At 44.9% G+C, this 22,150-nt stretch overlaps 1 protein-coding gene across 1 annotated transcript in view; it reads right to left on the minus strand.

The window, feature by feature from the left end:
• Positions 1-9,767: 9,767 nt before the first annotated feature.
• Positions 9,768-22,150, minus strand: part of Fermt1 (FERM domain containing kindlin 1) — a 33,455-nt gene continuing 21,072 nt past the window's right edge. Inside the window, exons 9-14 of the mRNA XM_051144693.1 lie at positions 20,427-20,551; positions 19,500-19,606; positions 18,193-18,414; positions 17,478-17,602; positions 12,972-13,113; positions 9,768-10,001 (exon numbers count right to left, since the gene is read on the minus strand). Of these exons, the coding sequence (XP_051000650.1) occupies positions 9,828-10,001; positions 12,972-13,113; positions 17,478-17,602; positions 18,193-18,414; positions 19,500-19,606; positions 20,427-20,551 (895 nt within the window). The 3' untranslated portion in view covers positions 9,768-9,827. The remainder of the gene's footprint in view (positions 10,002-12,971; positions 13,114-17,477; positions 17,603-18,192; positions 18,415-19,499; positions 19,607-20,426; positions 20,552-22,150) is intronic.

Genomic DNA, 22,150 nt, shown 5'->3' on the forward strand with positions numbered 1-22,150 from the left:
CTTGCCTTGTACACTGATGTTTAGTCTAGCATTGCCTCCATGAGGAGGTTCAGGTGGAAGAAAGGAAACTTTCCCCCAAGAAGAGACTCAATAGTAACACACACACACACACACACACACACACACACACACACACACACACACACACACACACACACACACACCACACTTTAAAGTAAGCTGATCTAGACCAGACATGGTGTCACATGCCGGTTACCCAAGCACTCAGGATGCTAATGCAGGGGAATCCAGAGCTTGAGGCCAGCTTGACTTGAATAGTAGGAGTCTGAAAATTAAAAAAAAAAAAAAAAAAAAAGGACAAGGTGCTGAAGCTCGGGATGTAGCTCAGTGGTGAGAGCTGGCCTCCACAGGCAGAGCTCTGCACTCTATCTCCAGCCCTGCAAGGGGGAAGAAGGTTGTTATAGTTGAATTACAATAGCTGAACCTTACACAGGTTGAAAATGATTGGTTGCTAGGTCTATTTGGTTCTGACATATATTATGTCATGTGGGTATTTTTTAAAAAAAAGATTTATTGTTTTAAAAAGTTTAAATTATGTATTTGCGTATGTTTCTGTGTCCCCTCTTCCCTCCCCCTGTGGATGTTTGGGTCCAGACACTTATCAAAATGATGAGATCTGTTAATTTAATGTCTGCTGGTATCGACTTTGTACTTTTCCATGGTCATCTGGGCTAGGGGTGGCTGTTAGTGCAAAACACACACACCATTAACAGTGGACATGTGCTAAGCTACTAGTAACACGTACATGCCAATTCCTTTTTATGATGTACGGTTCTGAGAGCATCATTACAACACACAATACAAATGTGCTTCCCTCAGTCCCTCCTCTCTTCTACAAAGAGTAGGCACGGTATGCCTCGCGCATAGCCTCCTATCTGACTGACTCCATGCCTGTCTATTTCCTGCCGCCCAGTGGTTTTGTTTGTCATGCTCTGTTCTACAGGTGACAAGGAACGGGCTATTTAGGAGCTTGTTTCCAAACATTCATTGGTCATTTGCTTTCCTGATGAGCACATGACCCCCAGCATCAGCTACAAAGGGTAGAAAAGGTCAGGACAACATTTCAGTCTACTGCTCCCCAAAGGGACTTGGTCCCCCAGAGAAAGTTGTTGCTCTCTGTGTGATTTGGCATCAACCGTTTGCTAGCAGCCGAAGTTTGGGCCAAGCGTTTGTCACAGATCTCAGGTTGGGATTTGATAGCCTTTCCCTCCATCTTGAGCCCACCCCTGACTCCAACTTGCAAATGCCTGCCACATTGGACAAGTACAGAGACACTTGGCATCTGAGGAGTTGTGTGACAATTGGCATCTGAGGACTTGTTTAGTAAAAATATTTGTCATTTGAAATCTAATATAAAGTAATTGGAGGGGCAAATGCCATGATTTTTATGGATTTCATCTAAATATGTTCTGTGAACAATCAACTCAGGTGTTCCTTTGTAAATGTAACTTTTATTCGCCAGATGTACTTGTCGTCTTGGAGGTTTGCTTCTGAATAAGCTCACCCTGTCCAGTTCTTTCTGAACTCTGGCTGGCTGGTTGAACTCAGCTGTTCTGGCTCAAACTCTTCTCCAAGGTGACTGACTCAAGCTGGCTTCTCTCAGGTTCTCACTGAGTTGCTCTGCTTGGTCCCAGACTAACTCTGGCAACTTATTCTTCTTGTTCCTTCTTGTTCTCTAGCTTCAGCTCCCTCTGCACGACCTCAGAAATGAACTCAACCCCAGTGCCCGGCACTCATGCAACTGCCCGACTCACCTGCACTCAACTGAACTGACTAAAATGCTCTGCCCTCCCTCTCTTTACACTGCTCCCTTAAGCCACCTCTTTTTTTGTCTGTTTTTTTTTTTTTTTAAGATTTATTTATTTATTATGTATACATTGCTCTGCCTGCATGTACACCTGCATGCCAGGAGAGGGCATTAAATCTCATTATAGATGGTTATAAGCCACCATGTGGTTGCTGGGAATTGAACTCAGGACCTCTGGAAGAGCAGTCAGGGCTCTTAACCTCTGAGCCATCTCTCTAGCTTCTGTCTGTTCTAGTGAGAATTGGGTGTATCCTGTCTCTGATTTATTCTGTCAGATTTTTCTCTGACTGGTCACGTTATCTGTCTCTCAATTAGACATCACTGTCTGGAATTAGTAGTGTGTCTTCATGCCAGCCAGATCATACAGACCTAGAAGGTCTTTGGATGTGATCAGAGCAGTCATGTTGCTGGATTACAATTCCTCTACTGGTGGTTGGGGTCTGAGACAGGTGTCTATTGCTGGGATAAAGAACATGATTCTCCTAGTTACAGTTAGTTGCTGTGATGAAACACCATGACCGAAAGCAACTTGGAGAGGAAAGGGTTTATTTGGTTTATGTTTCCACATCACTGAAGGAAGTCAAGCCCCAAGAGGACAGGTACCTGGAAGCAAGAGTTGATGCTGAGACCATGAAGGATGCTGCTTACTGGCTTGTTCCCCATGGCTTACTCAGCCTTCTTTCTTATAGAACTCAGGATCATCAATCCAGGGATGGCACCACCCACAATAGGCTTGGTCCTCCCTCATCAATAACTAATTAAGAAAATCCTCTACGGACAGACCTTGTAGAAGAACTTTCTCAATTGAGGTTCCTTCCTCTCAGATGGTTCTAGCTTGTGTCAAGTGGACATAAAGCTAGCCAACACAATGAATAAAAGCAACTTGGAAGGGAAGAGTTTATTTCATCTTATAGCTGTGGTACATCATGAAGGGAAGTCAGGGCAGAAAGGAATCCACTGTTAAGATTGACAGCAAGCCACAATGAGTGAAGATACTCAAGGGTCCTGACTATTGTTCCAGGCTTCCTGTTGTGGAGTTCAAGACAAGGAGGAATTGGTTACTAAGGGACATAGCATGGGCCGGTGTCTGTTTTAATCAGGAGATTTGGATTATGTAAGCTTTGGCATGTTGCATGTGCCTCTTTATGCATAAGCTACAAACCATATGCCTTAAACTATACTTAGGCAGAAGATGGTAAAAAAAAAAGGGATTTTTCCCTAAAAGTTCACCTGGGGACATAATTTTTCTTATTGCTCATACACCTCCAAGTAGTTCAGCCTGAACTCAGCCTCCTGAACCCAGGCATAACTGGGAAGACGTTTGAATGGAACCTGTTCTAATCTGATGGTCAACAGGGGAAGGGACACTTATCTGGAGAAGGCTGTGCATGCAGGTCAGCACAGGTAGGTTTGGGGCTGTAGGTTGCTAGCATGCTTCCAAGTGTATTGCTAGAATCTCTCTCTCTCTCTCTCTCTCTCTCTCTCTCTCTCTCTCTCTCTCTCTCTCTGTGTGTGTGTGTGTGTGTGTGTGTGTGTGTGTGTGAGAGAGAGAGAGAGAGAGAGAGAGAGAGAGAGAGAGAGAGAGAGAAACAAAATAGAGTCCCATGTAACTACACTATTCTCCACACCCTCCGTGCCTCACAAGGATGCTTTTGTGAAAAAATACAAGCTAGAACTCCTGGCACAGAATCTTTGAATTCACCTGGAAGATCAAGAGCGGTGCTGGAGAGTGCACTTTAGTGCGCTACTGTCACATTAGCGGTGGCACTAGTCTTTGCATCGTAGGTATTGGCCAATGAGCCTTCTCCATGCCACAGGGTTTCTAAGCATTTACTAGCACACCACTCCTAAGTCTGTGTGATGGAGCTTACAGTGCACACCTGACTGAGGAGGGGACTGGGTGTCACGTCCCTTCCGACTAGCGGAAAATAAGGACATGGCCCGAGCGTTCTTCTCCAGGCAGTTTATTCAGGAACCTTTTCAGCAAGCTTCTTCTTCTCCCGCTCGCTCGCTTCTCCTCCCCCAACACCTCCGCGCCCCTTTATATCCTCTGTCTCAACCAATCAGCAGCCCTTACGTCGGTAGCTCCAATTGGTTCCCAACAAGGCGGGATGCTTACGTTAGAGCAAAGCACGGCCCACAACCCAAATAAGGACTTGTTTACCAGGAGCAGAATTGCAAGTCATCCTGCCTGGCAGGTTGCCAGGCGCCATCTTAGCGAGGGCGATAGCTTCAGCTTCCCACAACTGGGCATGAAGCACAAGCAGCAGTCCTTACTCCAGCAGCATCGCCCACATTCTCTTGCCCTGGGGCAGAGCTGACAACAGTGAAGGCCGTCTTTTTAGCATGAAGTGTAAATGACATAGCCAGAAGAGCTGGCCCAGGTGACCAAGCTGTGTTGGCACTTGCACAGGCCTCCTTCCATGTGCCTTATAGTGCTTTGGTGACTCCATCCTGGTTTGGGGCTTGTGTTTCTGACAAGTGTGCTGGCTGAGGTTTACAGTTCAAGTAGCAAGGCCTCAAGTGGAAATCAACGTGGGCTTAATACTTGGCCTTTGGCTTTCGAGAGCAGTGAGGGAATTCACATGTGATGTGTTTATCTTTGGGAAAAGAAGCATTGGTTTTACTTTTTTTTTTTTTAAAGTAGCAGTGGTTGTCAGGTTGACGTGGCTTCCAGTCCTGGTTCTATGACAACCTCCAGAAAACTGAGTGACATCCCCTTTAAGTACCCCAGCCACCTCCAGCTCCCAGAATACCCCACCGTTACAATGCCATGCAGCCAGGAATAGTATCTGCACTCTCTCCTAATAGCCATATGCCACACTTGGGATCCAGCCAGGCACTGTACTCAAACTAGCCTCCCACTGCCAGTACAGTGCCTTCTCTGTTCCAGGCCCTGTGGAAACCACCACGGCCTTCAAGGGTGATGCATTGTTTGGACCATACCACATAGGCTTTGGAGCTTCCCTTCCCAGAAGTCCTCTGCTCCCTCACACAGGGTTGTCTCCTCCTTATGGCTCACTTTTTCATGTCATGCCACCGCAAATGTTGGGGGCACTCTCAGAAGCTTTTTACTATACGTTCTAATCTATTGGCATTAAGACTAGGTTCCATGTGACTCTGAGCTCAGAACTGGTTTAATTACTAGGGTCCTGTTCTTCATTTAGCCAAAGAGTTTCTCTGAAAATAAGTCTGAGAAGTTACCATATACACTTAGGTTTTCAACTACAGGGATGAGCTCTGAATTATGCTTCGCCACCAGCCAAAAAGCATGCATAGACTGGACCTTGGCCCCCGACATATACGTAGCCGATGGACAGCTTGGTCTTCATGTGAGTCCCCTAGCAAGTGGAGCAGGGGCTGTCTCTGAGATGGTCTCTGTTGCCTGGCTTTGGATCACTTTCCCCTAGCTGGGCTGCCTTGTCTGGCCTCAGTGGAAGAGGATGAGCTTAGTCCTGGTGGGACCTGATGGGTTTGTATGGAGGTGGGGGTCCCTTTTTCTGAGGAGAAGGGGAAGGGGTAAGGTGAAGGAGGGTGGGAGGGTGGGACCAGGTGGAGTAGTATGGAATACTACTTAGCTATTAAAAACAAGAAATTCCCAAAATTCGTGGACAAATGGATTGAACTAGAAATTATCATAATGAGTGAGTTCACCCAGAAGCAGAAAGAGTCAAATGGCATATACTCACTTATATATAGATACTAGCCCAAGGGGCATGTCCCATGAAAGTTTTCACTTACCAGGAAGGTGGGTCAGAAGGGTGGACATCCTATTGGTACTTTAGGTGAGAGAAGCATGGGAGAATGGGGAGATAGAACGATAAGAGGGTCCTAGAAACATACAAGAAGAACATTATGACTGTGGATCTGGGCCCAGGGGTCCTGCTCAAACTATGGTACCAGCCAAGGACAACATGGGAAGTAAACTACCTACCTACATGGGAAGAAGCCCTACCCAGATCTAGCCGATGGACAGGACATTCTCCACCATTGAGTGGAGAGTGGAGATCTGACTTTCACACGAACTCTGGTGTCCCATATTTGACCACGTCCCTTTGATGGGGAGGCCTGGTGGCACTCAGAGGAAGGATAGCAGGCTACCAAGAAGAGACTTGATACCCTATGAGCATATACAGGGGAGGAGGTCCCCCTCAGGAACAGTCATAGGGGAGGGGAGTAGGGGGAAAGCGGGAGGGAGGGAGGGAGGAATGGGAGGATACAAGGGATGAGCTGACAATTGAGATGTAATATGAATAAATTAATAAAATATTAAAAAATTCTAAAGAAAAAAAGAAAGCAATTATGCCTCACGCATGTTAAGCATACATCCTCAGACCAATTGAAATGATTTTTAAATCACTTTAAGAAATAATTATTGCATAACATCCTGGCTTCTAAGGCTACTGACTAAAGGACTAGCTTTCAAATGAAAAAACTCCTAATTTCCTTACTGTTTAGGACTCAAAATCTAAATTAAACAAAATGAAACCTTTTAGTGAGGTATTTCTCTGTCTCCCAGATCTCTTTGGTCCACCTCTACCTTACCCATCTAACTCTGGAGCAGCCAGTTTCCCAAAGCTGATGACACTTTCTTACCAGTATGAGTTTGATATGGGGATGGGTGGCTGGGAGTGGTGGCCACTGAGCCACACAGGACCTGGGGGTGGTGGCCACTGAGCCACACAGGACCTGGGGGTGGTGGCCACTGAGCCACACAGGACTGGGAGTGGTGGCCACTGAGCCACACAGGACCTGGGGGTGGTGGCCACTGAGTCATACTGGACCTGGGGGTGGTGGCCACTGAGTCATACTGGACCTGGGAGTGGGGGGGACAATGGAGTCACACTGGACCCAGAAATGGGGAACACAAAGTCACACAGGATGTGGGAAGTGGGGGACACGGAGTCACATTGGACCGGGGGTTGGGGGACACTGAGCTTCATTGAGTGGGATGTTGACAAAATCGGCTTTGGATCTGGTTCCACTGCTTCTCAGCGATACAACCTCAGGTAATTTCCCTTCTGAACTTTCTGCTCTTCGGTAGAAAGAGTAGAAGAGCTCTTCTTGCCCCCTATGGGCTGGTGTGAGAATTGCATGGAAGGAGTCCTACTACCGTAGGTTTAGCCCTGTTAGGGCTCATTAAATAGGTGCCCTCAGCATCCAGCTATCAAAAATTGAAGTCTTGGCCCTTCCTTTCTCTGGATATATATTTCTTTGTTTTCTGGTAGTTTCTCAAGCTCTAGAAAAGACAAGACATGCCACAGTAAGGATAGGGAAGGACATCTGATGTCCATCAGTGAGAGAAGTGTTGAAAGCGACGGTTACGAAAGGTTCTTAGCTGACCTCTGAGGACTCAAGGTCAAGTGCACTTTAATGCCCTGGAGGAGGAGCTGGGATCTTGGTGTGCAGAGCCACATGACCGCCTGACTGGCTCTTCTTTCACAGGAGAAAGAATGTTCACCTTTAAGCAGACAGCAGCAGGATAGGACACAACTGGACTGTATTCAAGCCCATATGAAACTCAATTTCAAAAGTCATATAAATAATACAATGCAGATTTCAGCATTTATGGCACATAATACAGTAAATTGTGGTGGTGGGCAAACAGTTTAAAATTTCACCAAGGACAAATCCCCTGATCTTTTGTATCTTCTCACACCAAATTATTCCTTTGATATGTTGCTGTGTAACCACAGCAGAAACGCTACTGAAAATTGCATAACATTTGGATAGGATGCAGCCAGTTCCTCTGAGGATTTCATGGAAACATCAGTCAACTGTGAAAAGCGAAGGAGGGACTGACCTGAATGCCTGGGCTCTGGTAAATCAGGGAAGCCCAATTGTCCCTGGGGATGTGTAATCAAGGTGACACATAATCAAAGAGGTCCTTGTGACCAGAGTCTGAAAGAGCTATCTAAGCTCTAGCCTGCAAATGATTTTTGTTTGGGAAAAGGTCTTATTATGGAGTCCTGGCTGGTCTCAGGCTCACAGAGGTCTGCCTGCCTCCTGAGTTCTGGCATTAAAAGTGTGTACACTACACTCCAGCCTAGTGTAGTGTACCAGGGGGTTACTGTGGGCCCTGTTTAGGAGCCAACAGTAGAGCCACGGACAGCAGAGGAAAGACCTGGGATGTTTCCTATGTTTACTGCATGCACTCTACGCTGCTGTCTGCATAAACCATTCCAAGTTAAGTTCTTTGTGATGGGAGCCAAGATCTTCCAAATGCCTAAAGCACTTCTGAGCTGAGCTGAGTCCCAGAAACTCAGTGGGTACCTGGAAGGCCCACGAGAACACACCTCTAAGGCTAAAAGAAACCTCCAGAAGGTTCTTCTGGCTCAGGTCTGTGGTCTCCAGGCAGGACTGTCTCCTGACTCCTGGCATTGCAGAACTCTCATTTCCCCAGTGGCTTTGTTGGGAAACAAAGCAACAGCAGAGGCTGCAAGTTCTCTGGATTCCATCCAAATAAATTGCTGAAACGTGCAGCCTAGGAGAGTGGCAGAGTTCAGGTAAAGCTCTTGCTCTGTCTGTGCATCTCAAGCTGTGTGTGTGGAAGGAGAAGGCTGTGTGTGGACAAAATAAAGCATCTCCCTTTAGCTCTGATGCTGCGTTCCACCCACTCAAAACCCAGTAATTTCTTCCTACTGAAAACCCAGAATATGACATGCAGGCAGCTGTCAAGGGCTTGTACCCGTAACTGGGCAGGGCTGAGACTGCAAACAGTAGCCTCCTCCAAGAGTCTGTTACTGTCTCTTGACTTACAGAGCTGAGGATGTTTAGGGGAAATGGCTAGAATCATAGAAGCAGACTAAGCACCCAGAATTCTGTGGAGTGTTGACAGGAAGACTTCTTTACCACTCAGACCAGCCAGGGCTTGGGAAGCAGCCAGCCAGCAGTCCCCAGAACTTCAGCATGGGGGACTATAGAAACAGATCTACTCTTCTTTCCTTCCTTGCCTGGAATGGAGGCCTAACTGGACTTGGAATCCTGCCAACAGTGGGGTGTTTTTGTTGTTGTTGTTGTTGTTGTTGTTGTTTGTTTGTTTTTGAGTCATTTTTAACTGTGTGTGGGTTTGTGTGTGTGAGTGCAGGTACTCCTGGAGGCCAGAAGAAGACATACAATCCCTAAGTCCTGGGAACTCAACGGAGGTCCTCTGGAAGAGCAGCAAGCCCTCTAACTACTGAGCCATCTTCCCAGCTCCGTGGAAGGTACTTTTTAATTCACAGAGAGCTGGGCTAGCTTTCTTGAGACCCGGCCCAGAACAGAAGCGATTGAGTCGTGGGGTCTTGGCTAAGATCGGGCTTTCCTGTATCTCTTCAGCACCTAGGTCTTTAAGAGAGACTTCAACGTGCCTGTGGGATTCCCTGGGAATGGAGCTTCTAGGGTCAGCGATGATATGAAGACTAATGATTAGTGGTCACCCGAACCGATGTGACAGCCACTGTAAACTGATGATGCCAAAGACCACCACAACCCTATCTTCCCCACTCATTTCTTTGACCTCCAAAGAAAAAGGGTGTGGAGACTCCCTCTGCCCTTTTGGAAAGACGAGAGCTATGACTAGTTTTGTTAAGGACTTTGGTGACTGGGATCCGTACTTGCTGGCTGTTGCTTTTAGGCCTTCCATTCTCACTGCTGACTTTACCATGAGGCATACACGCAGAAGGTCAGCAGCTGGTTGGTTCTTGCCTGTGCCTGCAAAGCCACACATCTGGAGAGCCATACTGGGCCCCAGAGCAGCCACAGGGTACCCGCCCTCTCTCTCCCCCACCCACTTTATAGGAAAAGCAGCAGCCAGAGCCCAGTCTACTGCTGGCGGTGCAAGGCGAAGCAAGGAAAGGGATGAGCTGGCAGTGTGTTCAGACGAGGCAAGTATCTGGGCATCTGGTGGTGGGAAGTGTACATCGCGCTAGTCTGGAATCTACATGTTGGGAAAGCCACAGATTCTGTCCATCCAGGAAGGACTCCGAAGTCCACGTGGGCCAGGTAGGTCGGCTTCACTTCAGTCTTGACCACCAGTCAGTTTGTGAAAGAGGTCCTCATCGAGTGTTTCATTTTGGTCCTTGGATCGAGTGGACAAGAAAATGTAGCCACCGATGTACTCGTGCACAATCTTGCAATCTGCACTTAGGCAGGTGAATGCGATGGAGACATTCTGGTCAAACTCGATTGCCACCTGGAAAAGTAAGCCACGGGTAAACTTAAACTTTGCTCTTTGCGCCCTCTTGTGGTATCAGCTCTGATGCTTGCCTGGTAAATCACTGAGAGTTTCCTTAGGTCCTTCACTCTTTTAGAGGTTAAAAATGTCCCAATACAAGCAGTGGAGTAGCTGGGTCTTGAGGAAGCCCTACTCCCAGTTTTCTGAGATAGCGCCAGATAGATTTCCAAAGTGGTTGTAAGAAGATGCTCCACCACACAACAAGGACATATGCTCAGCCATGTTCATAGCAGCCTTATTTACAGTAGCCAGAACCTGGAAACAACCTAAATATTCCTCAAAGAATAGATAAAGATGGGGCTGGAGAGATGGCTCAGCGGTTAGGAGCACTGACTGCTCTTCCAGAGGTCCTGAGTTCAATTTCCAGCAACCACATGGTGGCTCACAACCATCTATAATGAGTTCTGGTGCCCTTTTCTGGCCTGCAGGGATACATGCAAGCAAAACATTGTATATATAATAAATAAATAAATCTTAAAAAAAACCCAAAAGAATAGATAAAGAAACCGTGGTACATTTATCCTATGGAATACTACTCAGCTATTAAAAACAAGGAAATCCCAAAATTTGTGGACAAATGAATGGAACTAGAAATGATTGTACCGAGTGAGTAACCCAGAAGCAGAAAGACTCACATGGTATATACTTACTTATAATTGGATACTAGCCTAAGAGGCATGTCACATGAAAGTCTTCACTTACCAGGAGATAGGAATAGATGTGAGGACATCCTATTGGGACTCTAGGTGTGAGAAGTATGGGAGAGTGGGGGGGAGAATGGGGAAATAGAAGGATCCAGAGGGTCCTAGAAACCTATGAGAAGAATATCATGATGGGCAGATCTGGGCCCAAGGGTTCTGCTCAAACTACTGCACCAAGCAAGGACAATACTTGCAGTAAGCATCGAACCCCTTCTCAGATCTAGCCAATGGGCAGGACATTCTCTACAGTTGAGTGGAGAGCGGGGACTGGCTTGGATATGAACTCTGGTGCCCCATATTTGACCACTTCCCCGTGGTGGGGAGGCCTGGTGGTACTCAGAGAAAGGATAGGCAGGCTACCAAGATGGGACTTGATAGCCTATGACCATACAGTGGGGGAGGAGGTCCCCCTCAGTCACAGACAAAGGGGAGGGGAATAGGGTGAAAGTGAGAGGGAGGGAGGAATGGGAGGATACAAGAGATGGGATTTTTAAAAATAGTATATAATAATTAAAAAAAAAAACAAAAAACAGAATGTCCCAATCAGGAAACTTCTCTTTTGTTTTTGTTTGGTGTTTGGTTTTTGGAGATAGGGTTTCTCTGTGTGGCCTTGGCTTTCCTGAACTCATCAGGCTGGTCTTGAACTCATGGAGATCCATCTGCCTCTGCCTCCCTGAGTGCTGGATTACAGGCATGCACCACTACACCCCGCTGCTTTCTGGATTCTTTAGGATAAAATCTCACTGTGTGTAGCCTAGGCTGGAAGCCCTGAGCCTGCAGTGATCCTCCTGTCTCCGCCCCTGAGTGCTAGGATTACAGGCCTGAGCCACCATTGTGGGATACAGATTGTTTAATGGAGAATAAAACAACCTGCCTTAGTTTTCCAGTGGCCACTGCCCTTTATCCCTTCCTACACTAAAGTCATAAGTTCTAAACACTACAAGAATGACCTGTCCACCCCCAGCCCCTCCCCCGTAGTTCCATGCAGAACTGTAAAGACGAGTGACGTCAGTTCCTACTCCTGGAAAGCAGTATTAAAATGCTTTAAGGTGTTAGATCTATGTTCTGACTTTCACTCTATGCATGTGTGTCTAGTTAATATTTCTGAGAGGACTCCATCCAGCATTCTGAAAAACAGTGTGGGTCTTTTACTGCTCCTTCATGTTGCTGGTTTTCTTTTAGAAAGATGAGAATGGAAAAAGGAAAAATGGAAGATAGCTCCTTTTGTATTTATGTGTGTGTGTGTGTCAGGGAGTGTGCGGGCATGTGCGCGCGCCTGTGTGCCTCCATGTGGAGGCCGGAGAACAAGGTCAAGGGTTTTCCTCTGTCATTCTCTATGTATTCTTTCAAGACAGGGTCTGTCACTGAACAAGAGCGCCATGTTTGAGCCAGCTTGGATATTCAGCAAGCTCCTGGGATGTGCCTGGCTCCGTTCCTCACTGCCGAGGTTACATGTATTTATAGTTGTGCCTAATGTTTTACATGGATGCTAAGGATTCATATCCAGGTCCCTTGAGCTTATACAGCGCACACTCTTTACCACTGAGCCATCTCGCCATATGCAAGGCAGATTTTTATACCAGCAGCATCCAACTGTTCTGCACCATCAGTAGGTTACTGTCTAGACTTTTCTATGATGTACGCTTGGCCTAAACATAGTTCCTAGGAGTTGAGATGACGGCAACTGTTACACAGCTGTGGGATCACGAGCTCATGTCATAGGACAAGTTTCCCTTGGTCATCTCTGGGCATCTCTATCGCTCCTTCAGCACTATTCCCCTCTTGGGCCTGGACTGTTCTCTGGGCAAGCAACTGAGCCTGTGGGTCCACATGCAGCTCTAGCTCCTGGCAGTTAGATGAGGCTTTTATGGATTTGTTTTGTATGGGGCTTCATCTAATGTAATTTCTGCTAAACAATGATTGTGCTCAATCATATATAATCCTGTGGTGCATTTATGAAATTGGAACAAACTACACAGAAGGTTGGTAATCTGTATGTGGAGTTGTCCTAGATGCTAAACCAATTGGCAGTGTTAACTGAAGAGCTCTGGGCCTGGACATGTTAGGAAACTGTTCAGAAATATATGGTAGTATGTTAGTGGGCAATTATTATATGTCTGTGGCTCTAGAGTTCTAAGAATAAAGGCACATTAAAAAGAAAAAAAGTGGAATCTCTGAGAATGTGCATTTATGCATGAGCTTGGAGTATGGGTAACTTCCGCCTTACCTGGCGGATTTCCCAGTTGACTTTCCACTGCCTCATATTGGCGAATCTCCATGTTGTAATTGGAATCCCAGTGACTGCATCGATTCTAATCAACCTGTTATATGAAACGCCCAGGATGTCATCTTTCTTGATTCCTTTAAATCTGAAAATAATAGCATAAATTAAGAGAACAGCTTATTTATATATGATTTCTTTAAAATAACTTATTATTATTAGTTGTATGCACGATGCATATGTGTGGGTGCAAAACACACCTGTGAGAGTCAGAGGACAAGTTCACCTTTATGTAGGTTCCAGGGACCTCAGGTCACCAGGCTTGTGTGGCTTTTACCTGCTGAGCCAGCTCACTGGCCCCACATACAGTGTCTTAAAGGTCACATCATAACAGTTCTAAATTATCTCAGAAGAAAAGGCAATGAGCAACCTGCTTCCTAAAGGAGGGCTATTTTATGGTGATAAAGAAGATATGGAGAATGGGAGGGAACTAAGGCTTTCCTGAGACACTCTCTAGAAGAAGATGATATCAGAGGAAAGTGAAATCAGAGGAAGTCAAATCACTTCATACAAAATTAGCACCTCTGTGTTCTAGGCTTATGGGGTAGAATAGTCCCGACCAGCACGGAGCGAAAAACATGAATAAGAGAAGTCCATGTGCCAGATAAGACAACAGAAAAAAAAAAAAAAAGCAAAGCTGGATAGGGAGTTCTAACATGAGGTTATTACCATTTTAGATAGAGGTCAGAGAAGGAGGTGACAGAAGGGAAGAGTCAATGCCTGGGGGCGAGTGAGCTACATGGACATCTGGAGGAAAAGTACTCCAGGCGGAAGATACAGTCACTTACATGTATGAGGTAAAGACATATATAGTTAAAGTCCAGCAGGAGGTCTGGGTGGCAGGCACAGAGTAAGGAGGGCAGAGGGATGGACACACAGAGCTCAGCTGTAAAAACATGCTGACTTTGAGCGGCAAAGACTCTAGGTGGTTTTTAGCAGATGTTTAGCTGTCTTAGCTGCTATCTTGGAAGAATAACTGTAGCTGCTATCTTAGAACAAAAAGCTAGAGGCAGAGAGACAAGGTGAGGTCATAGTGACAGTGAGATTTTGTGTGTGCTTTGAAGGCAGAGCTGGCAGGATTTGTGAATATACATGATGTCAGTGCAATAGAGGCCACAGAGTCAAGAATGACCTGGGGCGCATTTGCAGGAAGAATTTCCATTTAGTGAGGTGTCGAGCAATTCAAGGAGGGGCAGCTTTAGTGGGGGAAAGAATAGAAGTTTTGGGCATGGCAAGGTGAGATGCCAACTCATTAGACATTGGACATTAGATGTTTGGTTGGGTGAATCTGCAGTTTAAGAGAGGGTTTCTGGCTTGAGATAAAGGAAGGCAAAGAAATGGCTGAGCCCCAAGAAGGTGAGTATAGTTTGGAGAGTGGTTTAAATCCCATGGGCATGTGTACTCCAGTATTATTAGAAACTGGGGAGACAAAATGAATCATGAAAGAAGATTAAAAGAAGTGGCCAGGGCAGAAGGCGGGGGGTAACTAGGGAGGACTGCTGTGTCAGAATCTAAGGTCCTGAGGAAGGCAAACTTTACAGCCAAAGGCTGCTAAGAGGTCTTATGGCACATGGGCTCAGCAAAGGTCAAGGGTAAGCAGCAGGTGACCTTGATGACAGCAGGTAGAAGGCTGTGGAGTAGGGACGGGCATGCTTCGAGTAGGTTCAGGAAGAGAAGGAACTGGAGGCAGCATGGACAGCATGCTGGAGGGATCCTGCTGGAAAGGGAACAGACACGGGGGCAACAAGAGAGGATGCGAGGAGGGGAGGCTAATAGCAGTGCGGATGTTGTAGGAGAGAGAACAGCAATCTGGGGGAAATTCTAATTGAGCACACCACTGCTCATCTTTCTTCTCTCCTACCTTTGATTAAAGTTGGCGTTGCCTTTCTAGGATCCTTTCTTTATTATTTTATTATTTATTCTGTTACCTCCAGTCTTCATTTTGAATGAATGTCTCTTTTTAGAGACAGGGTCCTTATTTATTAGGTCCATTTGACTTATACCATCTGTTACTTTCATTTTTTCTCTATTTAGTTCTGTCTGTTAACCTTGTCCATTAGAGAAAGTAGGTTGTTGAAGTCTCCCATTAATGTGTAGGGTACAAATTGTGATTTAAGCTTTTTAATGTTTATTTTACAAATGTGGGTGCCTTTGCATTTGAGGTATAGATATTCATATTTAGAGATCATCTTGGTGGATTTTTCCTTTTGAATATTTTTATTACAACTATATCATTAGATATTACAATAGCTACTCCAGCTTGCTTCTTGTGTCCATTTGCTTGGAAAACCTTTTTTCAGGCTATAACTCCTACTGCCTCATCTTTCAAAGGCTGGGATTACATGTCTGCACCACCATGCCCAGTTTTATGAAATACTGGGGAATCCCAGAACTCTGAGCATGCTAGGCGAGCACTCTACCAACAGAGCTACACCTCTACCCCCCTCAATGTTTAATACCAAGTCTTACCACTTGTCTTGCTTTAGTGTTTGGAAACCTCTTGGGCTGCTTTTTAGCTTCCAGGAACTTGGCCAAGTCCTTGCTGCTGCCTGCCGTCATCCTACACATGGGGTCTGTTCAACCCCTTCCTTCTAGCCCTGTTTTAGCAGTTGGAAGTGTAGATAAACAAACAAACAAACAAACAAACAACGTCTTTGGTGTCTGCCTCAACATCTTTGTAAAGAAAATTTTGAGGTTACAGGTACAAGAGCTGATAGGACAAACAGGCAAAAGGAGAAGTCACGCCAAGGAGTAATCATCCTGAGATATCTGTTCAGGGCCTGCCCATAGTTTACAACTAATTACCATGTGATGCACACTGTTTCCTTGTTGGATTTGTTCAACAAAGCAGATTCAGATAACCCCTAGCATGCCCCAAAGCCAAGTCTTGGGAGGACCAATGCAAATGCCCAGGGTCAGAAGCTAGCACGGGAAGAGGTGAGATTGGATGCTGGGGCTTGTTGATTTAAGTACGCCTGCTTTCCACTGTGTTCTGACCTCTGAGTTACAGGCAACTGTATACACAGGTGTGCCACGTGTATTTACATGAGCACACATTGTGCTCATATGTGAGCATTCAATACAACTTTGTCCTCTTTCCATCTGTTTTTCTTCTTTGTGCTTGGGATGGAACCCAGAGCCTTGAGCATGAGCTCCTCCCCTGTGCTCCATGCCTACCCTTTGATGCTTTGAGAGAGCGTCTGGCTCTGTAGCTCAGGCTGGTCTTCAGGCTAACCTTCAACACAGAGTTCACCTGCCTTTGTCTTGATTGGCAGGCTGATAAGCCTGTGTCACCCTGTGCCATTTCCCTGACACTTTTTGTTGTGGTGACTAAAGCAGAAGCAACTGGTTTGTTTGTTTGTTTGTTTGTTTGTTTGTTTTTGTTTTTCCGACAAAGATTATAAGCACAAGTGAAATGAGATGTGAACAGGAGTGAGAAGAGAAGCATGCACACATTCCCTGCCGGCAGGGGCAGGAGGACCCGCATCTTTGGAAAGAACCGAGGAAGACGTACTTTGGTGTATAACAGCATCTGACCAAGCCAGACAGCCACACTGAAGTGAGATTGTGCCACACTGCTTGCTGTGCCAGAGGAAAAAAGCACACATTTTGCTTAGATGCCATTTTCCCTTACTTAGCAAAGTGGACTCGGTTGGGTTAAAAAACAAAACAAAACAAAACAAAACAAAAAGAGTACTGGAAGGTGGGAAAATGATTGGAAGGATCTGGAGAAAAAGGACTGGCAGAAGGTGGGTTTGATTAAAATACCAATTTATAAGCCCGTCTGTGGACACATTTTGGGGAACCATACTTTAAACGGTGGACACAGCCACCATACCGGTACAGATGACCAATGTCTGTGTCCCTGAACTTTGACAAGTCCTGGAACTCTTTTTCCCATAGAAAGATATGGTCTCATCTGTAAAATACCAGAAGGTAATAGCAGATAAGCCGCACAGAATATTGAGAGCCGGCAATCGGCTGTGATCCCCCGGGGCAGGTCTGTATCTGGAATGGCTGGGCACCATAATATATGTGTTTTCTAGGACATCCGTCTAGAAACCCAGAACTCGACAAAGCCACACAAGGGCCACCCTGTGAGATATATGACAGGGAGAGAAACTTCACATGAAGCGAAGTCACAAGTGGCACTAACTCAGGAGCTGACAGTCTCCTTTCAGTTTGGCACAGGTTGGCCTAAAGGAACAGTTTCTTTGTAAAACTCAAACAGTTCCTTTCCTACATTTGGCTGAGTTTCACGGAGTGCTGATTCACTGAGCACAAGGCATGGAAGATTTTTAAGGGCCGTCAAAGCAGCACTCAGGCCATTTGTGAAATGGCAACTTTCTAAAATAAAGAGAATGTGACATTCCAGACTGAGAAGGAAGGAGGCGTCGAGAAAGCCCTCTGTAGCCAAAGGGAAGGGAAAGCAAAGTGGACCCTGTAAATCACCTGACAAGATAGTAGGTGAGGCCGAACTCAGGTAAGGACTGCCAGGCCTGGATGAACTGCAGTTTGGCTTCGACCAGAGGCATCTGAGCCACGTTATGGTGAGCTTCCAGGATCCGGGCTGCCAGCTGAGCAGAAACAGGAGATGTCAGAGCCCGCTTTCCACCCACAGATTGCTTTGTGGCCATTCTCCTTGCTCAAGATTCCCAGTGAGAAAAATAAACACAGGTCTCCCCTGAACTCTGCCAGACGGCCCATTCTCTTAATTAATTATTAATTAATTCATTTTGTCCTTTCTGCAGAGTTGTGAAAATCACCAACTAGAAGAAGGGCCAAGATCAGCCAACACACACACACACACACACACACACACACACACACACACACACACTTCTAAGGTTCATGCAGCATTAATTCCACTGGAATAGGTTCACCGGTGCAACCTTTAACCCACTCAATGGAATCAAGGGTTTGATTCTTAATTTGTAGGGACCAAATAGTTTCATCCTTAATTAGGTTCAACCTATGACTATTACTATATTTAATCAGCAATAAAATAATTTCTAACAAATTCAACAGTGAGCCTACCCACATTGTCTACTGCCCAGCGCATAGTCAAATTTCTCCATTAACCTATTTTTTCATAAGGATGGCCTTAATTGAACGAGTCCCTCCTTTTAGAGTGGAAGTACTGTATACAAACAACCAAGACGAGAACCTGTTTAGACTTGTGCTTTTTTGCACAGCGAGGTGATACTAAACATTCCGGATTCACATCCATGCTCTCGAGGCTGGAAGCCACCAAAGGTGAAGAGTTCCGGTTTTTCATCTTCAGGAATGAAAGGATGCTCATGACCTCTGGCTGGTAGGAGCTGTCTGCCATGGTTTTACCCTTCGATGCCAAGATACAGGCAGCCATCCACCGGGCGTATTGATCTTCCTGTCACAAAAACCAGAGAGCTTAGAAGCAAGTTCACCTCTGGGGCCACCTTGCCACAGACTCAACGGAGCTTGGCTCAACAGTTCTCATCCCAGCCAAAAGGTTAAGAAGCAACAGTGATCCTGGGAAAGCTATTGCCTTCCAATCAAGGGAAGATGTGACGTGGTACACACTCTGAGTGGCTGTTAACCACTGAACGTATCAGCCAGCAAAAGTTTGCGAACGTGTGTCCTGTCAGCTTTGAAGCATTGTGCACAGGGAACTTTGTGTGTGCAAAGGTGATGCAAAGGGATAAGAAGTCCCAAGAGTACGCGTGTGCACAGAGAATACACATGCACACAAAACAAACAAACAGACAAACAAACAAAACCTGGCTTTCATATGATGTAATTCTATCAAGCCAGTTAATACTGGCCTGGAACATCAGACAACCCCAGTGAAATTTCAGATGCTTTTGCAATGTCAGTGCAGTACCACTCACCATGCCTGTTACAGAGCAGCAGCTTGGGATCCTATCTCTATATGACTGCTGTTTATACAGTTCTATAGAGGAGCCTTCAGTTTTGCAGTAATGTGAAAACATGCTTTAACGATCATCATTTTCCCTTTCAGTACAGAATTCAATACATTACATACAGTATTTAGTACTTTACTATAGATTTGGTAATAGATGACTTAGCCTACGTGTAGGCTGGTGTATGTGTTCTCGGCCTGCCTAAGGTATGATAAACTGGGATACTTGTAGGTGTTTTAAATTTGATTTTTGTCTGAACAGTAATTTTAAGTTATGATGTGTTTATGGGATCGACCACATGATATGAAAAATCAACAAGTATCTGTGTGTTTTGCTTAGCTTTGTTTGTTTATTGTGTGAGGGGGTGGGTAGGTGCATGTGTATCCCGGTGCATGAGCGGAGGAGGTTAGAAGGCAAGCTGGGGGAATCCAGTGTTTTCCTTCCACTATGTGAGTCATGGGGATCAACCTCAGACCGTCCAGTTTGACATCAGGTACCTTCACCCACTAAGCCACCTCATCAGCCCCGGCTCTTAGTCTTACTAAAGATCATGGCTATTGGCTTTACTTACATGGTCACATCTCAAGTACAGTTCATTCATACCGTCAGCAACAGGGATTAGTAACTTGATTCCAAATTTTCTCCCCGATACATTTACATCTGGCACAATTTCACACCCTGAAAAAAAAAAGAGCAGGGGGGACAGAAGGGAATGTTGAGAGATCCATTTTAATAAATACCAATGCATATCCACAGCAAAGACTGACCATAAGTCACAGCTGGAGGAGCAACCGATAGCAATAATTCAAAGAAAACTAAATAGGCTTATAAACAACATGGATAAGAAAAATGACTTTACTGTTTTCTTTAAAAAATCAATTGCATTTCATTCATTTTTAGGATGATATTGGTTATGTTGTTAGGAATAATTACATATATATATATATATATATATATATATATATATATATATATATATACATAATTTTTTCTTTTTCTTTTTCTTTATTTTATTTTTTTTTTTTTGAGACAAGCTCTTGATGTGTCCCAGGCTGGCCTTGAATCCATAATCCTCCTACCTCAGGAAGTTATCACTACCCTGGCATAGCTGAGCTTGCTGGCTGGATAAATAACTCAGGGAGCAGAGACACTGATGTGCTGATGTACTTTCAGACATCAGAATGGGTACTGATGTAATTAAGAATGAAACGCATTTCTTGGCATTTTTTTTCTCTTCTGTAGTGCTTGGGTCTGAACCAGGAACCTTGCACAAAAGCACATCCTCTAGCACCAAGCTACATCCCCCAACCTGGATGCAACCTGTTTTTGAGTCAGAAAGCCTCACATGCTGAGTGAGAAGGGAGTGCATAGCACAATGGCCCTGCCCTGTGATGGAGAAGAGCTGCTGTCTGGCAAACAGCAGGCTCAGAGGTTCTTCTGGATCCTTCTGGAACTGTGTTTTCAGTCTGTGCCACAGTGAGGCGCAGAAAACTCTTACCTCTGATGTTTAGTTTTTCTATTGGCTCTCCTTGTTCAAGTTCCTTATTTTTAAAGTAGGCTATAGATGTGTCTTTAAAGACAAACCAGTATTGCTTGAAAGCTTTTAACATTAGCTTCTTGGGCCTGCAAATTAAAGTACAGCAAATATTTAAACATCAGTCAGAACCGCAGAGCACATTACTACACGGTGCTACTAAAAATATGAAGCCAAGCTGGTGATGGTGCATGTCTTGAATCCCAGCACTCAGGAGGATCTCTGTGAGTTCGAGGCCAGCCTAGTCTACCGCATGAGTTCCAAGACAGCCAAGGCTACACACAGAGAAACCATGTCTTGAAAAAAACAAAACAAAAAACCCCCAAACCAACAACAACAACAATAACAGCAGCAGCAGCAGCAACAGCAGCAGCAACCCTTTAAACCTAAACAAAAATATAAAGTGAATGGAATGTTCAGTCCATTACAAGAAAGGAAACTGTTATTTAAACCCCAATGGATTTCTCTTAGTTGTGATAGCTGAATTGTGACGCCATAGCCCCATGTACATGTGCAGGTATTTGTCGAGACAAAACTACTAACTTCCATCTTCTCTGAAGCCAGTCACTTATGTAGCAAAGTTAAGTAGAATATACTCATTTGAACATTTTTAATAAGTATGTTTCAAACTCACTGTAGCTCTATTCAGTGTGGGAATATATGCTACCAAGTTTTAAAATCATTCAGACATTTTATTTTCTTTTATGGTTTTAAGGACTGAACCAGGACCTGGCACTCTAGACGTATGTCCTCAGTCATTGTTGTGTCTATAAAACCACTTTATTGGGGGGATAGTGGGTAGGAATGAATGAGAAAAAAGTATAATGACATTTACATAGGAGGATGCCATCATGTATCGCTTTGTACACCAGTATAAAAATTACCGAGACACTGTATTGAGTTATCACTGACATTATAAAGAGCTGTGTATACTTAATGTATACACCTGGATGAGTTTGGGGATACCAACGTGAAATCACTGCCATTAGTGCCATATCCATGTTTGAAGTCTCTCGTGGTTTTCACATGCCTTCCTTCCTTCTATTCTGTTCAGCGCAGGAACTGTTAATTTTCTAGCGAATTAGAGGTCTCTGCTGTGGAGACCTCCGGGACTCACTTATTTTACAGGCTGAGTCTTTGTATTCTTTAGTCATCAGCCCATTTCCTCCTTATTCCAGGCCACACCACCAGGCTGCCCTATGCTTCTATAAATTTGATGTCTTAGAAACACAACGTTTGTCTAGTTCATTAATGGCATGATTATTGGCAACAGGGTAACCATGGAAACATTGCAGAATATTTTTAAAATGTTATCTCTGGGAGCTGGAGAGTAGGCTCGGCAATTAAGAGTACTTGTTGCACCCACAAAGCCATCTGTTACTCTGTTTCCATGCAGTCCAGCGCCCTCTTCTGACCTCTGTGGGCACCAGGCATGCACATGGCGCACATAATACATGCGGGCAAAACACTCACATGTGTATAGTACGAAAAAAAATCTAAAAATTGCTATCTTCACAACATTACTGTCTTTCAAAATCTGGTTATATTATCATTATTTCATAATTGCTTGTTCTTTCAAGCAGCAGTCAGAGTGTTTATTGCTTTGGAAGCATGTGGTGGCTTACAAGTGATGACTAAAAGGTCATAAGGTTGGGATACTTAGTTTTCACAAAGAAAACATTACAATA

This window comes from Acomys russatus, chromosome 4 (genome assembly GCF_903995435.1).
Source record: "Acomys russatus chromosome 4, mAcoRus1.1, whole genome shotgun sequence".
In the NCBI taxonomy this organism is placed as follows: Eukaryota; Metazoa; Chordata; class Mammalia; order Rodentia; family Muridae; genus Acomys; species Acomys russatus.